At 37.4% G+C, this 21,775-nt stretch overlaps 1 protein-coding gene across 9 annotated transcripts in view; it reads right to left on the bottom strand.

Moving 5' to 3' along the window:
- AKAP9 (A-kinase anchoring protein 9) overlaps nucleotides 1-21,775 on the bottom strand; it is a 120,806-nt gene that overhangs the window by 1,970 nt on the left and 97,061 nt on the right. For 6 of the 9 annotated variants that reach the window (XM_055803471.1, XM_055803470.1, XM_055803469.1 and 3 more), the window contains 18 exons: nucleotides 18,532-19,620; nucleotides 17,309-17,455; nucleotides 16,413-16,916; nucleotides 15,935-15,998; nucleotides 15,127-15,245; nucleotides 14,130-14,321; nucleotides 13,314-13,502; nucleotides 12,568-12,724; nucleotides 11,615-11,834; nucleotides 10,386-10,536; nucleotides 8,838-9,506; nucleotides 6,186-6,391; nucleotides 5,039-5,147; nucleotides 3,976-4,161; nucleotides 3,236-3,436; nucleotides 2,621-2,853; nucleotides 1,536-1,621; nucleotides 614-734 (listed from right to left, as the gene is read on the bottom strand). In XM_055803471.1, coding sequence (XP_055659446.1) covers nucleotides 614-734; nucleotides 1,536-1,621; nucleotides 2,621-2,853; nucleotides 3,236-3,436; nucleotides 3,976-4,161; nucleotides 5,039-5,147; nucleotides 6,186-6,391; nucleotides 8,838-9,506; nucleotides 10,386-10,536; nucleotides 11,615-11,834; nucleotides 12,568-12,724; nucleotides 13,314-13,502; nucleotides 14,130-14,321; nucleotides 15,127-15,245; nucleotides 15,935-15,998; nucleotides 16,413-16,916; nucleotides 17,309-17,455; nucleotides 18,532-19,620 — 4,643 coding nt within the window. The remainder of the gene's footprint in view (nucleotides 1-613; nucleotides 735-1,535; nucleotides 1,622-2,620; nucleotides 2,854-3,235; nucleotides 3,437-3,975; nucleotides 4,162-5,038; nucleotides 5,148-6,185; nucleotides 6,392-8,837; nucleotides 9,507-10,385; nucleotides 10,537-11,614; nucleotides 11,835-12,567; nucleotides 12,725-13,313; nucleotides 13,503-14,129; nucleotides 14,322-15,126; nucleotides 15,246-15,934; nucleotides 15,999-16,412; nucleotides 16,917-17,308; nucleotides 17,456-18,531; nucleotides 19,621-21,775) is intronic. The other 3 variants (XM_055803464.1, XM_055803468.1, XM_055803466.1) reach the window with 2 other exon arrangements.

A 21,775-nucleotide genomic window follows, 5' to 3' on the forward strand; every position in this document is an offset into this window, starting at 1 on the left:
TTTTGATGAAGGACACCTGGTTTCACTGGCATCTGATTGACCGATTCCTCTGGTATCACAGCTTAGTACAAGCCAACCACAAGGGTTTAAACAAGAACAAGCATGGAGCTACCAAGCAGCTTCCACCCACGCTCTGGCCACAAGGCTGTGGCAATCCCTCCCAGCCCGCAGCAGCCCCACAGCCCGCCCCAGTCCCAGCAAGTGGCCCTGCTTTTTCCTGGCCTGCTTTTCCCTTCTTTTGGCTGAGTGCACCTGAGGCAGCACCTCTCCATGCCGTGCTCTGCTGCCAACCAGAAAGGTGGACAGGTTCACTTGGTCGTGAAGCCTAGACTCCACAGACGTAGATAACTGTAGCTCCAGCCAGTGACCTACCACCAGTTCCAAGAACATGACATAAATCAGAGAGCAGAAGGCTGCGAGCTTTGGCCTTGATCAGGTGGTAAGTAACCACACACTGAAAGCCTAAGATGTAATCTGCTATGTATCCTTACAAAAGAAGTTTAAAAAACAATCTTCTGGCATCAAAGATTACAAACCTTAGCAGTAAGCACTGATGCATTCACTTAGTAAAACAGTGTTCTCACAGAGAAGAATAATCTAAAATAAAACGTACTTATGGTGAAAGTTTACAGGAGATCTAGGAGACTCCATGTCTGACCTGGATCTATAGGAATGCCTTTGTTCTCCATAAAGGTCCATGCCACCAGAGAATGCATCAGGCCGTAATTCATTACCTAGAAATAAAAAAAGCAACAGCTTGAAAACTAAAGAGAGTAACATCTTTTGCACTTTACGGGGAATCGAAACTGCGAGTTTTCTGTTTGCATTCACAAAACCAGTGTTTAACAAATGCAGACCACTTTCAGTCTGCTTCAGAGAAAACCAGAGGTGAAATCCTGGCTTCGCTGGTGTTAATGAGAAAACTCGCACAGACTGAGCAGGACAGGGTTTTAGTGCAGACCTAGACAGCCACGAATTAATGATGAAGCTTCTGATTCTCCTTAGGCTCATACCAAAAAGCAAACAGAAAATCAGATTTCCAAAACTTTTAAGCTGTAACAAAAGAATGACACGCTTTTGTTCCGAGGAAAAGGCCTGAGGACTGGTCAATAAGCTCTGTCATCACTGCAGGGTCCAGTAGCTGCTACAATTCCCCTGTCCGTCCCTGTCCTCAGCACCCCCTCTCAGAACTGGGGGTGCAGATCTCTTCTGAGAAACCCAAGGACGCAGCTAAAATTGTTTTTGCAAACACACTCCATACGGAAAGTTGCCATATTTTTTTTAAATCCCACCCACAACAGCAAAACAAGCCTGAAAAGCAAGCAGCCTGTGCTGAGCATGAGAAAGTCTGTGCTGAGCATGGAAACTCTCAGAAACCTGAGAAATAGGTTAATTCAAGCAATTATAGCAAAAGGAAGGGGGAACGGCATCCCACTCATTCCACATGAGGAAATACAAATGAAGACCCAACTCCATTAAGCAGCGGTGTGACTTGTGAATACCATTTTTTCAGTCATTACTGGACTATGATTTACCTGTGTTCTGGCTAAAGACATCCCTATTGATACATAGTATACCAGAGCCTGTAACTCTGTGCCATCGACGAACCAGGAACTTCATTCTGCAATTCAAATTTAAAAAAAACATTGATTATTGATAAATGAAATAGCTAAAAATAATCTGCTTGCTGTATTCTAGAAGGCATAAGAATTTCTTAAAACAGCAAGCAAATTAATGGATGGGCATCTAAAAACCTGAAGCTTGAGTAGAAGAGATCCTTATACACATCCCTAAGAAAAACATCTTTTGTCCAAATCTGCTTTCAGCTTCACCTCTGCAATTCCAGTGATTCCAGAGGTGCTGCATAAGTCTAAGTGGACAGCAAGTAGCTTAAGCCATGAAGCAACAGGGCATCAGCATTTAAAAATTATACTAAATACAATTTTTGCCCTGTCACATCCCCAGAATTATAACCACAGAGCTATATAACTATGAGTAAAAGCCTCACAACAGGTACATGAATAGTTCCTTGCATTTATACTGCACAGAAGGCTCAGATCAACAGCAAACAGAAGTGCTTGAGGGTTCAAACCTTTCTGAAGAAGGTTTGCAAGCAACGTGGCAGTACTATGCAGCAATAACCTTCACTTGTTCTTCCTCATTTATTCCTATTCATCCTCAGTCTGAGACCTAAAGTCTTGTGAATTCAAAGGACTGCCTACATGGATAAAATTAGTTCACAGATCTGTATTATATTTACGTGTAAGAATTTAACCTTTAAAGGAAATCAAGCTGCAAAAAATATCTTCGTAAGTAAGGGCATACCCTCGAATTGCTAACAGTTTTCCCCCCCCTAATATTATGACTTTAATATACTCCATCTTTGCTTATCTAATACAGAGTCCTTTTCAGCTACGATGTTTGCTTATTCCTATTGCAGATTTTGCCTATGCTCTGCTCAACTTGTTGCCCTACACAGTATCTACTCTATTCATGACTACCAAAAATATGTAATTTAAACAGGATGAAACATGACAAGTTCTAGATTCAACTACAGCTAGAAAAGTGTATATTAAACGTCACAGCCCTATTTGTTCAAAAACAACTTCCTCCAGTTTACCTTGAAATTGCGATGGACACTCTGACTGCAGAGCGAAATCTTGTAAAACCCTTTGAATGATGAGTGATGATTTCGAGGTCTGTGTAGGAAGGCTGTCCACCCATTCGTGCAATGAGGGCCAGCGTGGCTTCTTCACACTCCTGGAATCCGCCTAGTAACAGCAGCAAATATTTTTTCTGATATATGAGAGCTTTCCGAAAGCTCTCTGCTCGTAGGTATTTGCCATAAATTCTCTACAACAAGGGGGAAAAAAAAAAGGTCCCATAAGCTCCAAGAATGATTACAGTTCTAAGACTTTTGGACATCATTACTCCTATAGTATTTCTGTGATTATTCATTTTTCACTGTCACAGAGAAGACTGTACTGCTGCTCACACTTGTTAAATGTAGTTTTGTAATTTGACGGTCACCTGAGCAGCAGGAAATATGAGCATACATGAAAGGACAACTCCATTCTTGGGGAGAAAAACTGAGTCAGGTATCTGAGGATGAAAATTTAAAAACTGAGTATCTGTTTATATATGAATAAGTAGAGTGAACACAACGATAAATCTGCCCAAATCAAAATAAAAAAAAGCAGCTGTAGTTAGTATGCGGACAACAAAGTTTTCCTACCCTTAAAACAGCATTTTCGGAATCTGATCCCAGTTCTCTGAGGAAAGCTTCGCTCCTGAGCTCTGCTCTCAGCTTGGAGAGCTCTGCATCAGCTTGTTTCAAAGATTTCTGCAGTGACAGCTTTTCTCTGTTCCAAATTTCCTTCTCAGAGGCAACAAGAGTATCGATATTAATTCCAACATCCGATGAGTGTCTAGAAGACTGAAGAAAAAAGGAAGTAAATTTGAACCACACAGTTTGGAGAAACTTGAACTGTATCATTCCAGTCATTGGTTTGGTGGAGAGCTCATAAAATTAATGATAAAATTACCCACTGATTGGATTTGAGGCCACTCTTGCATTCTAACACCTCAGAAGCAAAGAGTTTAGGAGCCTGATCAATATCCTAGAAAAATACAGCTTATCAAAAAAAAAAAAAAAAGGATCATACCAGCTTTATGATCTTGAAGCTACCTGGATCTGTTTGCTACTCATCATCATGGTGATGAGATACGGATCAAAAAGAGAAGCGCATGGAATTTAAAAGAAAAGAGCAGTTAAAAAGAAGCTGGGTAAAATCACAAAGTTTACTGTAAACAGCATATACTGACCACAGGACAAGAATAACTCACACCCATTTACTCTGCAGGGGGAAGTCAAAAGACAGACGGCTTGATCATTCCCACTTAGGTGACTAAGACAAAGAACAATACTTTCATGCCTATATATACATCATTATATCAGCACCACTAAAGACATACGTAGTCTCCAGAAGGTTGTCTGTGCTGGTAACTTTTCAGTTGTTCTTCCAGTTTCATAACAGCATTCCTCAAATTATTCTTTTCTTCACTCAGTTTGCTGACAAAGCCCGTCAGCTCAGCATTTTGTTTCAGCAGCCTCTCGGTCAAGGAGCTGGATGGAGTCCCTGGTGGCAGCACTAGCTTCAGCTAGAAGGAAGAAAGAAAACCAAAGAAAAGTTGTATTAGATCCAAGTTGCCAACTTGAAAATAAGTGGCTTACAGTGAAAAACTTTTGTAGATAATGACAATAACTTCATAATAACTTACATAAAGAAAACATAAGCGTACATGTAAACTATAGATTAACATGACTTTCCCTTTTGTGCTTATCCTGTGTATCACAGCAAAATACTTTCACACGAGCTCAGATGTACTGGCTGTAACAATTTTCAAAGCTTTTCTACTGTGTTTAGGTTTATCTAGCTTAGAGGAAAAGGAAAGCTTCAAAGTTTTTTTTCAAGTCATGTTGGAAAAACTTGCTGAAAATGCAGGTAAGGACCTAGCCAAGTGCAGTTAAAATGAAACATTACTGAATTCTTTGTAACAGATTACCTCATTTTATTTTCTACAGAGGTGCACACTACTCAGTCTTCAACTGCCTTTCCTTTGGTAAACACAGATTAAGTAAATGTATTGTATCAACACAACCTAGTAAATGTTAAATGCTGATTTTAATACCAGCAAGTACTGAGCAAAGCTTCCTCAGTTACAGAAACACTGCTGTTAGAAAAAAAATAAATCTTTTCTTAAAGAAAAAGCCATGAGATTAAAAAATTTATAATAAAAAGAAGAGAAGTTTTAATTTGAAAGTTGAAAATTCACTTTTTAAGGTTATTAAAATTGAAAAAAAGAAAAGAAAAGGGTTTTTTACATTTCTGCAACTCCAGATCAGAACAGTTACTAGAGCAGATTTTCCTGTGTAGAGTACAGACCTGGCTAAGTACAGACTTAACAACTCCTTGCTGGTTTCCACTCATAACTCACCATCCAAACTCTCCCACCGAAGTTTAAACGTCGCACTCACCTCTTCCAGACAGGACAATCCAGGCAGTTTTTGCAGCTCTGAAATAACTTCTTCAATAGCATTTTGTATTGCGATGAAGTCTTGATCATCTGCTGTTTCAAACTGTAATCTGAAACAAAAGTGACAGTTTCAACAGCAGGTATCCTGACACCATGGGCCAGCCTAACAGCACTTTCCATCGATCCACATGCACTGGGACTTTAGCAAGTCACATCAGCATAGTTACCAATGACACAGCAGCATTTTCAAGACTGCTCAGTGACTCTAAATGAAATTGGCTCAATTTTACAAAGAATTTGCATAGAACAGTTCCCACTTATTTAGAAAAAAACCCATGTTCTACATGAAGCACATTTAAAACTGTGGTTCTGCTTCCCACAAATCTGTTGAATCTGTGTGATCAAAATCTTAGGGTATTTTCAGGACAGAATGAATTCCACTTTGCCCAAATGTATCAGAATGAATGTTTAATATTAAATCACCATCACAGCATAATATTATATATATATATATATATATATATATATATATATATATATATATATATATATATATATATATATATATATATATATATAAAAATAAAACAGATTAAAACCTCCCATGGACCTGGTACTGTGCTACATTTTTTTCTTAAGAAACAGTAACCCAAGAAAATAAGAATCAAGGTCAGCTTCACTTGACCATCAAGTATTTTTTTTTTCCTGGGGGAAGCAAGGGGGATGATCCATAGCAACAATCCCTATATTCATCCTCTTATACAGTGAATTATTTCATTACTAAATTGTTTTAAAATTACCTACCTACATGATACCCAAATAAACCTTATCACTTTTCAGTGAAAAAAAAAGACAATGTTGCTGTAACTTACAAAAGACCACATTAAGCATGTCAGATTTAGAGCAGCACCTGATACTCTGTGATCCTGTCTTACATCACTATACCTCAAGTACTGGGATACACGATAAAACTAGAACAACCCAAAAATCAGTTAGGCCTGCGGTCTGTGAATTACGATTAATCAATATTATTATTTCAATTATAGAAATATGAAATTATAATTATATTAATTAATATAAATATGATGACAATATATTAACTTGTTGGTTGCTATTAACAAAGCCAAGTAGCTGAAGACTGGTCTAACCTGCTAGCAGCTTTCCGAGCCAACTGCTTCAGCTTTGGAGATACATTTTGCAGCTTGTGTCTGACATTTTCCAGAATTTCAGTAGCAGCAGAGAGATCTCCTCCTCCTGTCAGCGTCGGGTAGGTCAATTCATTTGTCTTGGCTCCTTCCATTTTTTGCTGAAGGACCCAATTTCTTGTTCTGTCATTGGCTGTGTCCCAGGTAGTCTGTACATAAATATGGTTTTTTATATTTATATATATATGCATGTATGTATGTATGTATAAAATGCATGTGTCCTGGTGCTTTAAAATGGAAACATTTGATTTTGAAACACACCCAGAAATTGAAGAACAAACAATTCTGACACAGAGTTTAGTGTGAATACACTGGTGCTGTAGTGTACTACTAGACGTATTTGTGAATGGCATAGTGTGATGCCTCTCTTGACTAAGATCTACCAATCATACAGCTACAGCGTGAATCCATTCAACAAACTCAGCCAGCGGGATGCCACCAAGCCTTTCTGTTTCTTCTACCAGAAGCTGCTTTACCAGCTGTGCAGGGAATTTGGGCAACTGAGCCCATGTGTTTTGGTGACAAATTCATAGTCAGAGAAACAGGACTGGAAAAACCCACCACAGTCATGGAGGTGAGTCCACAGTCACAGGCAACTGTACTACTGATGCTGCCACAAGTGAAGCAACGTGCTGAACACGTGCTCCTCACCCGCACTAAATCCCCCTGACACTGGCCATGGAAGAACTGCAAAGCCCTTACAAGGAAACCTGGGTCTATGGCTGTGTCATTGCATATGGCTAGGGGCTCTGCTGCAGGCTCAGGGAAAACGGCTGGGAAGGTGCCCAGGAGAAGCAGACCCGGGGGTGCTGGTTGACATGTGCCGGCTGCACATGGGCCAGCAGTGTGCCCAGGTGGCCAAGGGGGCCAGCAGCATCCTGGCTGGTGTCAGAAACAGTGAGGCCAGCAGGGCCGGGGAAGTGACTGTCCCCCTGTACTGGGCACTGGTGAGGCCGCACCTCGAACACTGTGTTCAGCTTTGGGCCCCTCACACCAAGGGGGGCATTGAGGTGCTGGAGCGTGTCCAGAGAAGGGCAACGAAGCTGGTGAAGGGTCTGGAGCACAAGGCTTATGAGGAGCGGCTGAGGGAACTGGGGGTGTTTAGCCTGGAGAGGAGGAGGCTCAGCAGGGATCTTATCGCTCTCTACAGCTGCCTGGAAGGAGGCTGTAGGCAGGTGGAGGTCAGTCTCTTCTTCCAATTAACAAGGAACAGGACAAGAGAGAATCGTCTCAAGCTATGCCAGAGGAGGTTTAGATTGGATATTGGGAAAAATTTATTCACAAAAAGGGTGGTCAAGCATTGGAACAGGCTGCCCAGGGAGGTGGTAGAACCACCATTCCTGGAGGTGTTTATAAAATACGTAGATGCAGTGCTTAGGGACGTGGTTTAGTCGTGGACTTGGCAGGCCTCGGTTAACGGTTGGACTTGATCTCAAAGGTCTTCTCCAACTAAACAGCTCCATGATTCTATATTTGACCACTGTGTAGTACCAGTGAACAAGAGCAGAGTGTTTTAAAAGTCACAGGAAGCAGCAGGAGGTTCATTATTTGAAACTCCAAGCAGATCCTGGAAAACAGATCATACTATCTGCTGCCGAGGAGGCGAAAAAGCCCCAGCAGCCACTGCCAACCTGAACCAAAGGAAGATTTGTAACTGACCACAGTGCTGGCAGGTACCTCTGAGCAGAAAAGCAAAGCGCACAAACTAAACATTGCAGTTATCAATACACTCAACGTCCTGCCTCTAGCTGTGGGTGGTTTCTAGTGCTTCAGAAGATTAAAAACTAGTAGCTAAATCAGCTGAAAAGTTTCCTTCCTGGCTCCACAGACAGCTGCCAAAAAGCATGGAATGATGGCATGACGGACAAAATCATAGTCAGCAAAAAGGCAAGTCTCCTGTCAACCATCTCTGGGACCACCCACAAATCTCTCACCCAGCAACACTTATCTTACAGGGAAGTTTCTAAAGAGTTTTAAAAGTAATTTAAAAGTAATTGTAAAAGTTTCCAAACCTTTTATGAGAGAGAAAAATTTACAGGCAACAGTGGCTCCAACTTTCATTCACCTACAAATTAGGCTAAAATCTTTTATTTTTTACTTCGATTTCTTCCTTCTATTTTGTTTGCTAACATATACATATTCATGTATATGCCTGTTGTGATCACTTAATTGCTGAAGTCATTCAGAAATCACTTTTAAATATTTCAAAGCCCACTTGTGGTTTATGAACTAAAGATTAAGAGCACTGACCTGGAGCATTCCTGAGTAGAAAAAGTTCATTCCTGTGACTGGGTGCAGGGAATATTATTCTCCTATACTGCCACACCAAGTGTGTGTATACATTCAGATGCATTTCTCCTGCTCACGCTCCCTCCTTACACACCTCTACAGCTTCATTCTCAGAGGATGTGTGTGAATCGTTGTAGGTAGCAAAACTGGAATGCTTTCCCTTTCTTTGGTGCCCATATTTTGTAATCTGCAGACTATTTTATAGACTGAGTAAAGGCACAGTGACACACAATGCTAACTGAACAAAAAAATTAAAAGCTAAATTGCACAGTTCAGTATTATATATTGCTCTTAGTCCTACTGTACCTCATTTGGATTGTGGCTTGGTGTCCTTTCAGCTTCCTTTCTTCCTTCATTCTCCTGCCCTTTTTTCTGTAGTTCTTGGATTATTTCCTGCAACTTCTTTGTTTCATTCCCTAATTTATTAACTTCTTGCTTCTTTTCTCCAAGCTGCCACTGAAGGTCTTCTACTTTGGACTCCAGTTCATGGAGTTTCTTCTGTGCTATTATGTTAGCATCTTGTTCTGCTTGTAATGCTTTCCTCTGGATCTGCCTTTCTTTTTCCATTTGCTGTCTCACTTGCACAGATTCCAGTTTGTACTTCTCCATCTCACTTACTAACTCCACTATACGGTCATGCTTTTCATCCATTTGTTTCTGTAGCTCTTTAAGTAATTCCTCAGATGGATTAGGTGCTCCAGCTTGCCCCTTATCTTCAGCACTTTGAAGCTGAGCACATAGCTCTTTTTCCCTTTCTAGGGCGCTGCTTATTTCAAGAGCTCGAACCTTCTCTGATTCAAGAAGCACCTGCAACTCAGAATTACGGCCTTGTTCACGTGACAGCTGCGCAGCACTGAGTGCTTCTTGGGATTCAATTTTCTGTTGCAGATCAGTTGACAGCTGTTTCTCTTGCTCCAAAAGTTTAGTCAACTCTAAGTTCTTTTGTTTTTGATCTTCAAGTGAAAATTTTAAATCCTTAACGTTAGAAAACAGAGGAAAAGGATTTATTAAAGCCAGTTATGTATACATTACATTACCTTCTGCAAACTGCAAATATGCTACCTCTACACATATTGCTTTTAACAGACTGCGCTATTCACAATTAATGTGACAATACTCTGAATGCTACATTACATCTGATATTAAAATCTATTACAGATGTCTTTATTCTAAAATCAAATAATTTCATAAAACAGTATTTGTAACATATACTTCTTCGTGAGATACAAACAGCCATAGCTCTGAAATGGAAAACAACTAGCTGCTTTTACTTTCTAAAATTGTGGAAGTGATTTTTCAAGTAAAGATTTCAATTTTATGCCGTTCAAGTTATCGCATTTTTGTCTTTATACTTGTACTATGATACCTGCTCTCTCCCTCATTATATCTGATACTGCAGAGGTACCTAGGAAGCTACTAATGCATTTTCTCCTAAAGTAAACTCACTAATTTGGTTTTCATGAGGTGAAACTGCTGATTTTTTTAAATGGCAGCAAACAATATATGTCCTTAAATACTATCTTTTGTGAGTTAAGTTGTGGTGGGGGCTAGGTGTAGCCATGTTAGCAGTGGCCTGTCCCTTTGGATATCTGAGGGCTATTATATAAAGTAGAATTTTTTCATCTTGGCCCTAAAAAGCACAGCTGTAAAAATTCCCACCGATTTAAATGGAATTTGCATCAGCCTTTTTCTTTCTTTGCTACACAGCTTCTGTACATCTTTCTTCAGCTCTAGATGATACTGAAGACAACAGGGAGCACACATTAGACAGAACAGTAAGCTGAGATGAAATGTTAACTGAAAGAATGTTTGTGAGCTCCTTAATGTTCCAGGTCATTTGGAATTACGGAATACCTCAAGCTCTTCTCTTCCTCTTTCCTCATTGCGTTCCATTTTAGCTTTTTCCTTTTCCAAAGCCCACCGTAGCTCTCTTGATTTTTTCTGTTCGCTGGCCATTGTATCCTTGAGAATATCCAGCTCAGCTGCTTTTTCTTTGACTTCAGTCCTAAAAGAGAAATGGGCAACCTTTAGATTAGACAATGGCTTTGATCCTATCATGGTAACATCACTTACCTGATACTTATTCCACCTTGTGCACTAACATTTATTCCATTTTGTGCTACCTGCTGATGTAGTAGAGTAACAGTAAAAGCCTATTTAGAAAAACAAGCCTAACTCTAAAACAAAAAAACCCCGAAAACCAAACAAAAGAGTTGCATAGGTCAAAAATGACATAGACTGTGTCCATCCTGCTGACTTTGCAGCTGCTAGATTTTAGTGTTCAACTTAATCCAGTCCCTGGCCAAAATCTGAAAGAATGCAGGGGAAATGCATCTTGCTGTCATGTGTCTCAAAGGAAAAAAGAAAAAAAAATATCTTCCAGGAAAAAAAGAAACAAACAAACCAAACCTACGCCCTGAATTATATATTATTTTTTTTTTTTTTTTTTGGCAAATCAATTTTGCATCCATTTGTGAAAGAATCTTGTTCCTGATGGTCTGTAACAGCTGTAAGGTAATCTATAAAGTAATACCAACTTAAACTCTGTCTTAACTTGTTATTTCTGAGCTGAACATTAAGATACCGTATGTGGGCACATCCATCTGGTAAAGGCATAAATAATAATGGCTTTCTTGAGTGCCAGATATTTAGCCTGTTACCTCTGCTGTTGACTGTGCCAAAACAACACAAGTCGTAGAATTTCACATGGAGGTACTTGCAAAGTCATATTAACTCTGCAATTTTTTTCTCCATGTTCAGTTTTAGAAGCACAAAAACCTTTAATAAATACAGTATACTTACTAGCTTCTACACAGCAGCCTAACGTGTCAAAATTTAAAAAGAAACTTGTTATTAATAAATCACTAAAACTATGAATCACACCTTCTTAATCTATACAATTGCATTTTTTGTCACATGGAACAGAAATCTATTTGTTGTCACATATTTTTACAGAAAAACTGAGAAGCATTTACATGGCATGAGATCAACTTCCTTAATAAAATCAGTGTTACGATTTCAGACAACATAGAAAAATATCATCTTCACTGTCAAGACAGAAAGTTTGGCACGGAAAGCCATACCTGATGGTTTCTAGTTCCTTGAAGTGCTTGTGCTGTGCTTTAAGGGTTGCTTCAAGCTCTAGTTTGGCTTGTGCAAGTTCATTCTTCAGCTCAGCACCCATCATTCTCTCCGAGTTCAGCTGTTCCTGAAGCTCAGCTGTCCTGTCCTTCATACTGCGGAGTTCCACTTGCATCTCCAGTATCTGTGACTGCTTCTGCTGCATATTATACTCCAGCATTTCTAATGAGAGTACCATCAATATGGAAATTACTCAGTAAACAACCAACATTGCCTATTTGGGTAAAGCTTCCCCTAGCACAGAGAATGACCACAAGGCTATCACAAAGAGTGGTATTTTAAAATAATATATTCTTTCAATAGTGGAGTGAAAGCAAAACCATGCCTTTTATACTGGAATACCTTTCATATGTTCCAAGATACCACTTCAACTCATAACATTCTTTAAAAGACTATGTGCACAACCATATCAATATTTATCATTTGAGTTACGACTTACATAACTGAAGTTATGTCTGCTTGTGACCAAATTTTTGTGACAAAACACTGACAATGAGCATTTACTTAATTTTGAGGTATACCTGTTCTCTGAACTTTTTGTTGTTCATTCTGATTGCTTCTTAGTTTACTCATTACGACTGACTATCCAACTTCGATAACTTCAAAGCTGTTGAACCTAAACACTGAAGTGCATATATGGAAAATAAACTTAAATACAAGCCTGATTTTCATAGCAACTGAAATAACTTTGTACCACTTTCAATTTGATACAAGTCATAAGTACACAGACTATGTCTTAATTTTTGCAAAATTAGTCCAGTAAGATTGAAAAAGATGAAAACTATGCATGGTCAGAACATGAGTATCAAGATCAGAGCACAAAGAAAGTATTTTTTCACCTACAATGTTATGACCACTGCCATGAAAGTGGCATATAGAAATAGACATATATTACCACAGAAGTCACCTTGGCTTTTTGAATCAATCTCTTGTCCTCTCTTTGGATTATTTTTCTTACTGTTCATCTGAGCATGTAATACTTGAATCTCCATCAGCAAACTTCTTCTGTCTGCATTCTGAAGACAGTCCATTGCTGCTCTCTGGTCAGTAGCCTATTAGCATTAGAAACACTTTAAGGTAAAACTCCAGATTTTATTAGAATATCTATGGTGTGGATCTTACATTTACTTATATATTCATAGGGCAGATATATCCAGAACATTTTCAATGAAGTCATAATTAAGTCAATATTATAATACTGGGAAGAATTGCTCGTTATTTTTGTATTTCTCTACCAGGCATAAAAAAATAATAGAATCAAAAGAGCTATCGGTTTTATGGCAAACTAATTTTCCTCACTAATCCAGAAACTGACCTCTCTGTCCCATAGCAGCCTTATCACTTCCTCTTCTTACAACTTGCTTCACATATACAAGCTACTTTTTCTCTTAGACAGTGTAAGCTAATTCTAATTAACGTAATGAAATCAAGCTCAGAACTTGTGTTTAATTCAAATTGATCTCTGAAGGCTATATTTTTTCTATAGCTGGTGCACCCAACACCTCTTCTTCCTACAAGTCTTACTTTGTTTTCACCCTTAGACTATCAAAACTACTATTAATACATGTATTTTAAATAGATTTATACATTCAAAATCTAATGTAGACAAACATCCTTTGACTAAAGTACGTTTTATATTACCTGCTCTTGTAGTCTGTGCTCTAACTGATTCATCAATATCACTGCATCTCTTGTGCCCAGTTCTGCAAGTTCGGTTTGAAATGCAGCAAGAAGAACATTTTTTTCTCTTACAAAAAGCTGTTGAATAGCATGCAGGAGTTCTCCTCGCCAGTCTGAAACACCTTCAGGAGATTCAGCACTTTCATATATCTACAGTGGTACAAAACCAGTTTAAACAGCAGAATTCAAAGACTACATCAAGCATAGTCATTATCATTTTATGTAAAGTGGTTTTCAGTGGAAAACTGAGCTTTTCTTACTTGATAACTATGTAACAAGCGTTCATACAAATGGATGTATTTATTGTACAGTTTATGATTTCTTCTGCATGCAAAAATGCTAAAGTTTTAACTGTGTTGTAGAAGGAAACAAGTTAGCTTTTTATAACTGAAAACTCTGCCCTGTGTAGTTATTATTTATGTTACTGTATCACACTATCCTTTTGATTTTTATGATGTTATATATATGTTCCTAGACTCTCACAGAACTATGTGGTAGTGTGCAGATACTGTGTATGAAGAAGATTTAATTTTATAATGATATAAAATTAATCCCCCCACTTCACATGCTGAAGGAAATGCCAAAGAAAGAAATGCAAGCTGTAATTTAAGACTTATTTTATTATCAGAAAGTGCAACATGCAGTGTTACTGCATATTTTTAAAATCTTTTGCCTCGTTGCAATATATTTAGAGCATTTAAACCTGAATTGTGAATGTGCCTGATAATGTTATCATAAATTATTTTTTATTTAGACAGAATCTTATATTATTTATACCTCAGCTTCTCTATGAAGTTGCATTTTTGCAATTAGATCTTTCAGAGATGAAATGGTGCTTAGAAAAGCTTTCCTCTCCTCAAGCCAAGACTCTGGCTCTTGCTTAAAAGGTGGGATCTCTCTTTCACCATATGGAAATTCTGTGAGAGACAGCACCTGTACGCCTTCATGATGGACTGCTCTCAGCAAACCCTACAATAAATAGAAATCAGTAATGCCAGTCCTAATAATAAAAATAATAACTACAACAACAACAACCACCACCACCTTATTTCATACATATTGGAATACTGGCACTTCTAAACTGATCAGCGTAAGGAAACTATTTTTACTTCCTGGTATCAAAACCAGAAGCGTCACCTAGTTCTTCATATCTGCCAAATGGTAAAACTTATTATATAGGTTTATTTGTCCTCAGTTTTAAATTAAAATTCCCAAAGTTCATCTGTCAGATCAATACTCAGATTTTAAAGTGGTTTCTGATAGAAACTGACATTTTAAAAGCAAAGTCCTGGGAAGCTTCCAGGTGAGCTTTGCAATTCACTTATTGAAATCACTGTTAAGCTAAGGCTTTGCTGCAGAAGACTTGCCTTTTTAAAAAAATATAATTAAAGCACGATACCCTTACTGTTTATAATAAACACATTTGTTTACTTTCATAATATAGGTATTATTCTACACCTATAACAACAGTATCTATACAATTGCGTAATATATGATCATGACATTACCATTAATACACAATAACTACAATAAATTATAAATTAAAGCAGTTATATTTCTTATAATTGAGAACAAGCCTACAATTACAAAACTCATATTTAACCTAATTTAACATGCAAAAAATGCATATATGTATCAGAATTATCTTAAAATCTATCTAGAATTTATTCAAAACTTATCTAACTGGCTCTTTTCACTCATCACGCAGCAGCTAATTTAAGCTTTTGATAATATCACTCTTGTTCCATAACAAAAATGACTGGGTTTATTTTACCTTAATTTTTTTTGGAAGCAAATCTGCTGAAGTTTCACCTTCGTCTATTCCTTCAGATATCATGTCAGATCCCTGGGTCTGGGCAAGATACATTCCTTGACTCCAGTCTGAACTGGAGTCTACAATAAAAGGAGAAAAAAAACATGAAAGCTGGATTACTGTGAAACTTTGAAGAACAGGCATCAAAAAAATATTTTTGTCTGTTGTTGTAACAGGTGGTTGCATGTCACCAGAGTTGATTCTAAGCCTGAAGACTACCTGTTTTATAGATTTTCTTTTCCAGTTTCAAAGCAGCAGCAGCACAACAAAACTAAAAAAACCCCAAACTTAAAATCCTAGTTTAGTTCTAGAAACAACTACTTGCACAAACATTTCTGCCAAATGACCCCCCTCCTTAATATGCTACAAAAAGGATCATGTTAATAATTGTTATTGTTCTTGGAGAAGTCAGTACCTACCATCATCTCCCACCGCTAGGGAGGTGTAGCTTTAAATTGTATCAGGAGATCATGAAGCTACACTGAAGAGCTAACATAATATGTAAGTAGAATATAGGAACTCCAGTGGGAAGATAAAAATCGGCATCTGGTGCCTTGACTCCACCCATCTTCACTCCAGTCATTTCCCTTCCAAAGCAAATTAATAGACATGGCACGCTCAGCACCTTTTGTTAGCGTGACAGGCTTCTGCATCGATCTGGGGAGTAGTTTTTATTTCTTAGAACATAAACCCTTTAATGGTAAACAATATTAAAAAAGCAGATTTCATTTACTGTGCTGTTTGAAATCTATAAAAACAAGTTTCTTACCACTAGAACCTCCATCTCTAGCTTGATACGGTGAGGAATGTGCTAATCCAGAAATGGGGATTCCCTATATTTAGAAAAGAGAACAATTCAGTCTTTAATCACCCGACACTCACAATAAAGGAACTAATGCTAAGGAGCAAGAAACGGTATGAGCCTCTTTGCTCGTTCCCTGGCAATCACAGTAATCAAAACGGAGACAAGAAAGATGGAATATTTAATAGGGTGACCTACACTTGTCCCCCCTTCACAGAACAGGACAGGTCCAAGGAAGCGTCTGGTAGTCAAGCACACTCCCAAACTTAAGCTGCTGAGGAAGGGGTTCACGATCTCTCCCTAGGCCATGGAAACATTAGAACACTTAAAAGCTTTATACTTACCATGTGGTGGTTCAAACCTATCAGACATCAAACGGCAGTTTCTGTAGCAGGAACAAAAGCACAAACCAAAGTAGTTCAATGAATAATTATAGGATACATACCTCTTTGGTTTGCAGAGTTTCTATGACTTCCTTTAATGTATTGCACTCTTCAGTCAACACCTGCACTGCAACAAACTTCTCTCTCTTTAATGCTTCAGATTCGGAGATATGCCTTGTCTCCATGTCCATGATTTCAGCAGCGTGGAGTTCTTGCATTTGGTCGATTTTTTCAGTAAATTCTCTTATGATCTCTGCAATCTCTTCTGAAGAGCATCCATTTTGCAAATCAGTTTGGATTTCTGCATTTTTAACAAGGACTGGTGAAGTCTGGATACAGCTGTTGATTTCCACAGTCATGTCTGTTTGTGATGATGAGCTTTTTCTAATTAGAGTAGACTCACTGGTTGACAAATCACACAGTATTTCTGCATCCTTTTTGCTTTCAGTTTTTGCCGTTTCCTTGCCCTTTCTCATGTAACTCGCAAGCCTCTCTTCTGCTTCAACTAGATTCTCTTTGGCTTTGCACAGATCTTCCTGAAGATGTATCAGACTTGCTTCTTTTACCTGCAAATATGGAGAATCTGAATCACAGTCCTTCCAAATGCTTAATTAAAAAAAATAAATTAAACAAATCTAAACCCTCCACACCATTAAAGCGTAGTTTACTCCTCTTTTAAAAGCAGTTATGACACACGGTAACAATAATATCTCCTACGAAACACAGCTCTATATCCACTGTTGCACTATAGGGGACTGTAAAACTACTTCAGCAACAAGCGAAGATTTGGTCTTCAGCATCAGTTCTGTTCCACTGACCGTAGGTACTGAGCGACCGTTTTTCTTAGTGGCATTCTCAGTACAAGATTAAAAAAAAGCTATAACATGCATATTTGCTCAATTAAGTTCTGTATAATTATTTGCTTTAAATACAATATGGAAAAATGCGTGATTCTTACTGCTAGTTCTTGCTGAAGTTTTTCTGCCTTTTCTCTGTAACTGCTCAGTTCTTCCTTAGCAGCAGCTGCTTCTTCTTTAACTTGCTCTAGTTCAAGTTCATTAATAAGCACATTTTCTTTTTGACTTCCCATGAGTTGTGCTCCTACCTACATGGCAACATAAGATATGGAAAACGGTGCAGAATCTTTTAAAAAGAATCAAGTATTAACAGCATTGATTGCTTTCACACCAACTTATAAAAAACCACAAATAAAAAGAGCATAGGGGGCAACAAATGTATATTATTTGAATTAACATAGTCTTAATAAATCAATCCTGAAAGACCATTTTCCTAGGATTAACTCCCACAAACTGAATAAGCATGGGAGGAAAGACAAATGTGGGAAGAAAGACTGCCTACTTGCAGTTCACTGAACTGCAAACAGAAATTGGCTACACCACACAGAAAGCACAGGGAGGAAAGCCAACAGAGTAGGAAATAAAGTCTGATAATATTATTAAATTGTTAAGACATTTATGACATTCATTCAATCTGCATTTGGTTGAAGGTCAGAGAACCTTCATGGGCCAGCACTGGGTTCTATGATGTCTCCGAACTTAAGAGTTGCAGCAATCAAGCCCACGTTTGGGCTATCAAGCATAGTCAACTTTGACCAAAGGTTTTAAATTCAGAGGCAACATAACCAGTGATGGATGCAAGTTAGGACAAAAATCTACTGGTAAAAACTACTGATGGGAAATATCTTTGGCATCCAGACAGGAAAGCAAGAAAAAGTAAACCAAAACCAAAGCATATATAAGCAAACAACTTGCCCCCCCAACCCCCTGTACAAATTGCTATCGCTCCCTTATCATTCTGAACTCTTAGATAATTTTTATAATTCTAATTTTTATCTAACTCCATGCCATGTAAAAGGGTAATTCACTCCATTCTATGTCAATTCAAAGTAAGAATAAGAAAGTGTACATCCAAAATTCAAAAATCACCCTATGTTCACGAAAAGGCAAAGTATTTTTAATGCAAAATGGAAATGGATAGTGGAGCTCACCTGAAATCCTCTCCTTGTTGTAACTCCAGGAATAATAGAGAAATGAAGGTCTAACCCCACACAGAAGATTCTTATACAGACTAGTCTCATTAAGAAGTGTTTCATTCACTATGGTTTACATATAAGAACAGATTTTAGTGAAAACAAGCCAAACAAAAATAGCATCTAATTACCTGATATGTCTGCATTTCTTCTTGCTTGATGTATTTCTGAATCTCTCCTTTGTGTTTTTCTTGAACCTCTTCCAGTAATTGCTGAAGTTCTAAGAGTCTCTCTTCTTTCACTTTAGCTTCCTTTTGTGCAACTTTTAGATTTTCTTTTTCTAGCTTGAAGTTACGATTTACTGTTGCCAGTTGGTCCTCCATCTCACTAAGCCTCTGTGTCAAGAATGATAATTTTGATTCTGTCTCATTTACAGTTCTATCAGTCAGATCCTCTGTTTGGGCACTCCTACTTGTTTCCTCCACACATCTTGAAGCTTCCTGAATTTCCTGCATGAATTTCCTTTGCTCTTGAACTGCATTTAGCTGGACCTGACTCACAAGAGCAGCAGCAACTTTTTCCACTAGTGTCTTTTCCAGTTCCAGTATCCTCTTTTTAAGCATTTCTCTTTCAGCTTTGCCTTGCTCTTTCAGGTCTTTTATTTCATTGTAGGACTGACGCAGCTCTGAATCTTTTTCCTTAACATATGCCTGAAGTTGCTGCAGTTGTACCTCCATCTTGCTAACGGCGACTGTTGTATTCTCACCTGAAGACCTAAGCTTGGATTGATCTAGCAACTCTACCATCTCACATAAGCCTGCTTCCATTTTTTCAGTTTTCCCATTGCTCCCATCTTCCGTTTTCTCCCTATCAGCTTTCATCAGTGCACACTTATATTCCTCTGTCATTCTTTCATGCTCTTTTTTTAACAGACTTATTTCTTGCTTTAGCTGGTTCATTTTTAACTTAGTTTCCTCAAGCTCACTCTTTGTTCGAGATGCCTCTACATTTATGTTTTCTACTTGGTTCTCCAAAGCCTCTTTTTCTGCCAGAACTGTTTCAAGTGTGTGTTTCAGACTGTCAGCATCTTCTTGAAAAGCAGCAATGTCTGCAGGTACTTTTTGTTCAATATTTGACAGTTCCTGCTGAAGCTTTTCAATTACATCATTCAACTGCTCTACTTCTTCATCGTTTTTTTTCTTCAGACGTTCTTGATCACTTTTCAGATATTCTACCTGGGCTTCAAGCTCCCATATACGCTCATTTTGCTCTTCAATAACCTGAAAAAATCCAATAAATACAAGAAAATAACTTCATAATGGGTAACTAAAAACCTTATTTTTTTCCTGGACTTCACAGCAAGTTTGATTAAACATTGAAGCACCTTGTAAAACAAGGTCCTTAGTGAATTTCTTATTGGGATGTCTTTTGTAAAGCTTTATGAGAATCAGGACATCTTTACATGACTGACAAAGTAGCCCGTGACCTCAATGAACTGCAAAATAGGTGTGAAAGCATCAAATGAAGTGAAAGCACTTCTAATATTCAGAGAGGCATGAAACACTGCAGTTTAAGTGTTCACAATACTTTTTTCCCCAATAGTTTGGTCTAAAGCTCTGTCTTGTTATTTTTATTGAAAATTAGAATGGAAACAAGTGGAGTGGTCATGTTTGCTGCTAAATCTTCTTATGAAACCAAGTTTTAATACACTGTTTTTCCTGCATTACATTACATAAAGAACTTCCTTAAAAAAAAAAAAAATATCTTCAAGTTTACCATACACTGGTCAGCTATGTTCAGTTAGATTAGATAGATACTGTGCTCTTTGTGCAAAAGCACCACTCATTCATATGGTCAAACAGATTTATATAGGACACAGTTAAGATGGATATATATTTTAAATACAAATAGACCTTTAATTAATTGTGTTGAAAATACCATTATAACATGTTTTCTAGTTCAAGACCACAGAAAACACCCATTAGCTGTCTCTGAACTTCCTATTAGAAACTTAAATATGTGTTTGCTTATGTGTGTGCACATGTATGCAGATGTGCACAAAAACATGCAGGGCAAATAGTACCCACAGAGCCAAAGCACAGTTACTTCTTTCTGCTACAGTTTAAACAGTAGTAAAGAGAGACAAAATTACAGAAGTATTTATTTTAAAATGTATATGACTATCCAAACAAAATTAAAAAGAGAGATTGGTGAAGACATGAAGAGAGCGAGAATAATACCTTCCTAGATTACTTCTAAAGACACTTAAAATTACAGGCTGTGTAAGGGGCTCAGAATTCCAAGATATTAATAAAATCACATAAATTAGCAAATATCAGGGTGTTGACTTTATGATGAATAAAAGAGAAGCCATCTTATATCAGCTTCTAAGAAAAAAATAAATGAGTAGACACACAAAAAAATAATCATCAAGTGAGTGGTGTTGATGAACACCAAGTTTAATAAATAAAATTGTAATATATTAAATAATATAATTTCTTAATGTACATCTACTAATTTATTAAACACTAAGTTTAATAAATATAATAGAATAAAAACACAAGTTATCAGATTCCAATACGTTTTATAAAATTAATTAAAAAAACTGCTTGTTAGATGACAGTGGGAGCAAATTCTCATTTGCAAAGTCAAAATAAAAGACAGCAGATTCTAAATAGAACATCTAAGAAACAAAGTGGATATATTTTCTTAAAGGAGTGTCTGGAGATCTGAAATGAACAGTACTTCTACAATGGAAAAGAAAAAGTTCAAAGGAAATTTGTTAAAAATATTTGGAAAGAGACAGTACAAAATAAAATCAGTTATGGTACATAAAATAGGTCAGAACTCTAAAAGGACCTTTTAGAAACATGAAGAAGAAAAAAAATGCAGAAGAGAAGATAGATGACTAAATTAATTACTAAAATAGCCATGCTTTTTCCTTTATCTTTCAATACTTCATTATGTTTAGTTAGTTAAATAGAATAAGATGATGACTTTGTAGTAAGTCTAATATGTGGAAAAATAAATGATAAATGTGACCATATAAATTCGAGGAGCTGATTTGCCAAGCAAGAACTTATTTTTAAAAATCCACAGACTAGAGGAAGCTCAAAAACACTAAATAAAATGTGAACAAGTCATTTGTTTTCATAAGAAAAGAACAGCGATCCTGGTGATTGCTATCAAGTCAGCATAACAGTTTCTGTTCTTAATAACATAATGGAATAAAGGACCACAGAAGGCAAATACAGCAATTAAAAGAAGCACGTAGTGGGATGAATATGTCTAAGGGACTAGGAAAGCAATTGACCTAGATATTAAATATCTATTGATATTTAATACCCATCTCATAATCAAGCAGAGTAATTATTTAATGGCCTGGAAAATATAACTGAGTAAGCAGATGAAATTAAGAAAATGAAACTTCATATA

Source organism: Falco peregrinus, chromosome 5 (assembly GCF_023634155.1).
Source record: "Falco peregrinus isolate bFalPer1 chromosome 5, bFalPer1.pri, whole genome shotgun sequence".
Lineage (NCBI taxonomy): Eukaryota > Metazoa > Chordata > Aves > Falconiformes > Falconidae > Falco > Falco peregrinus.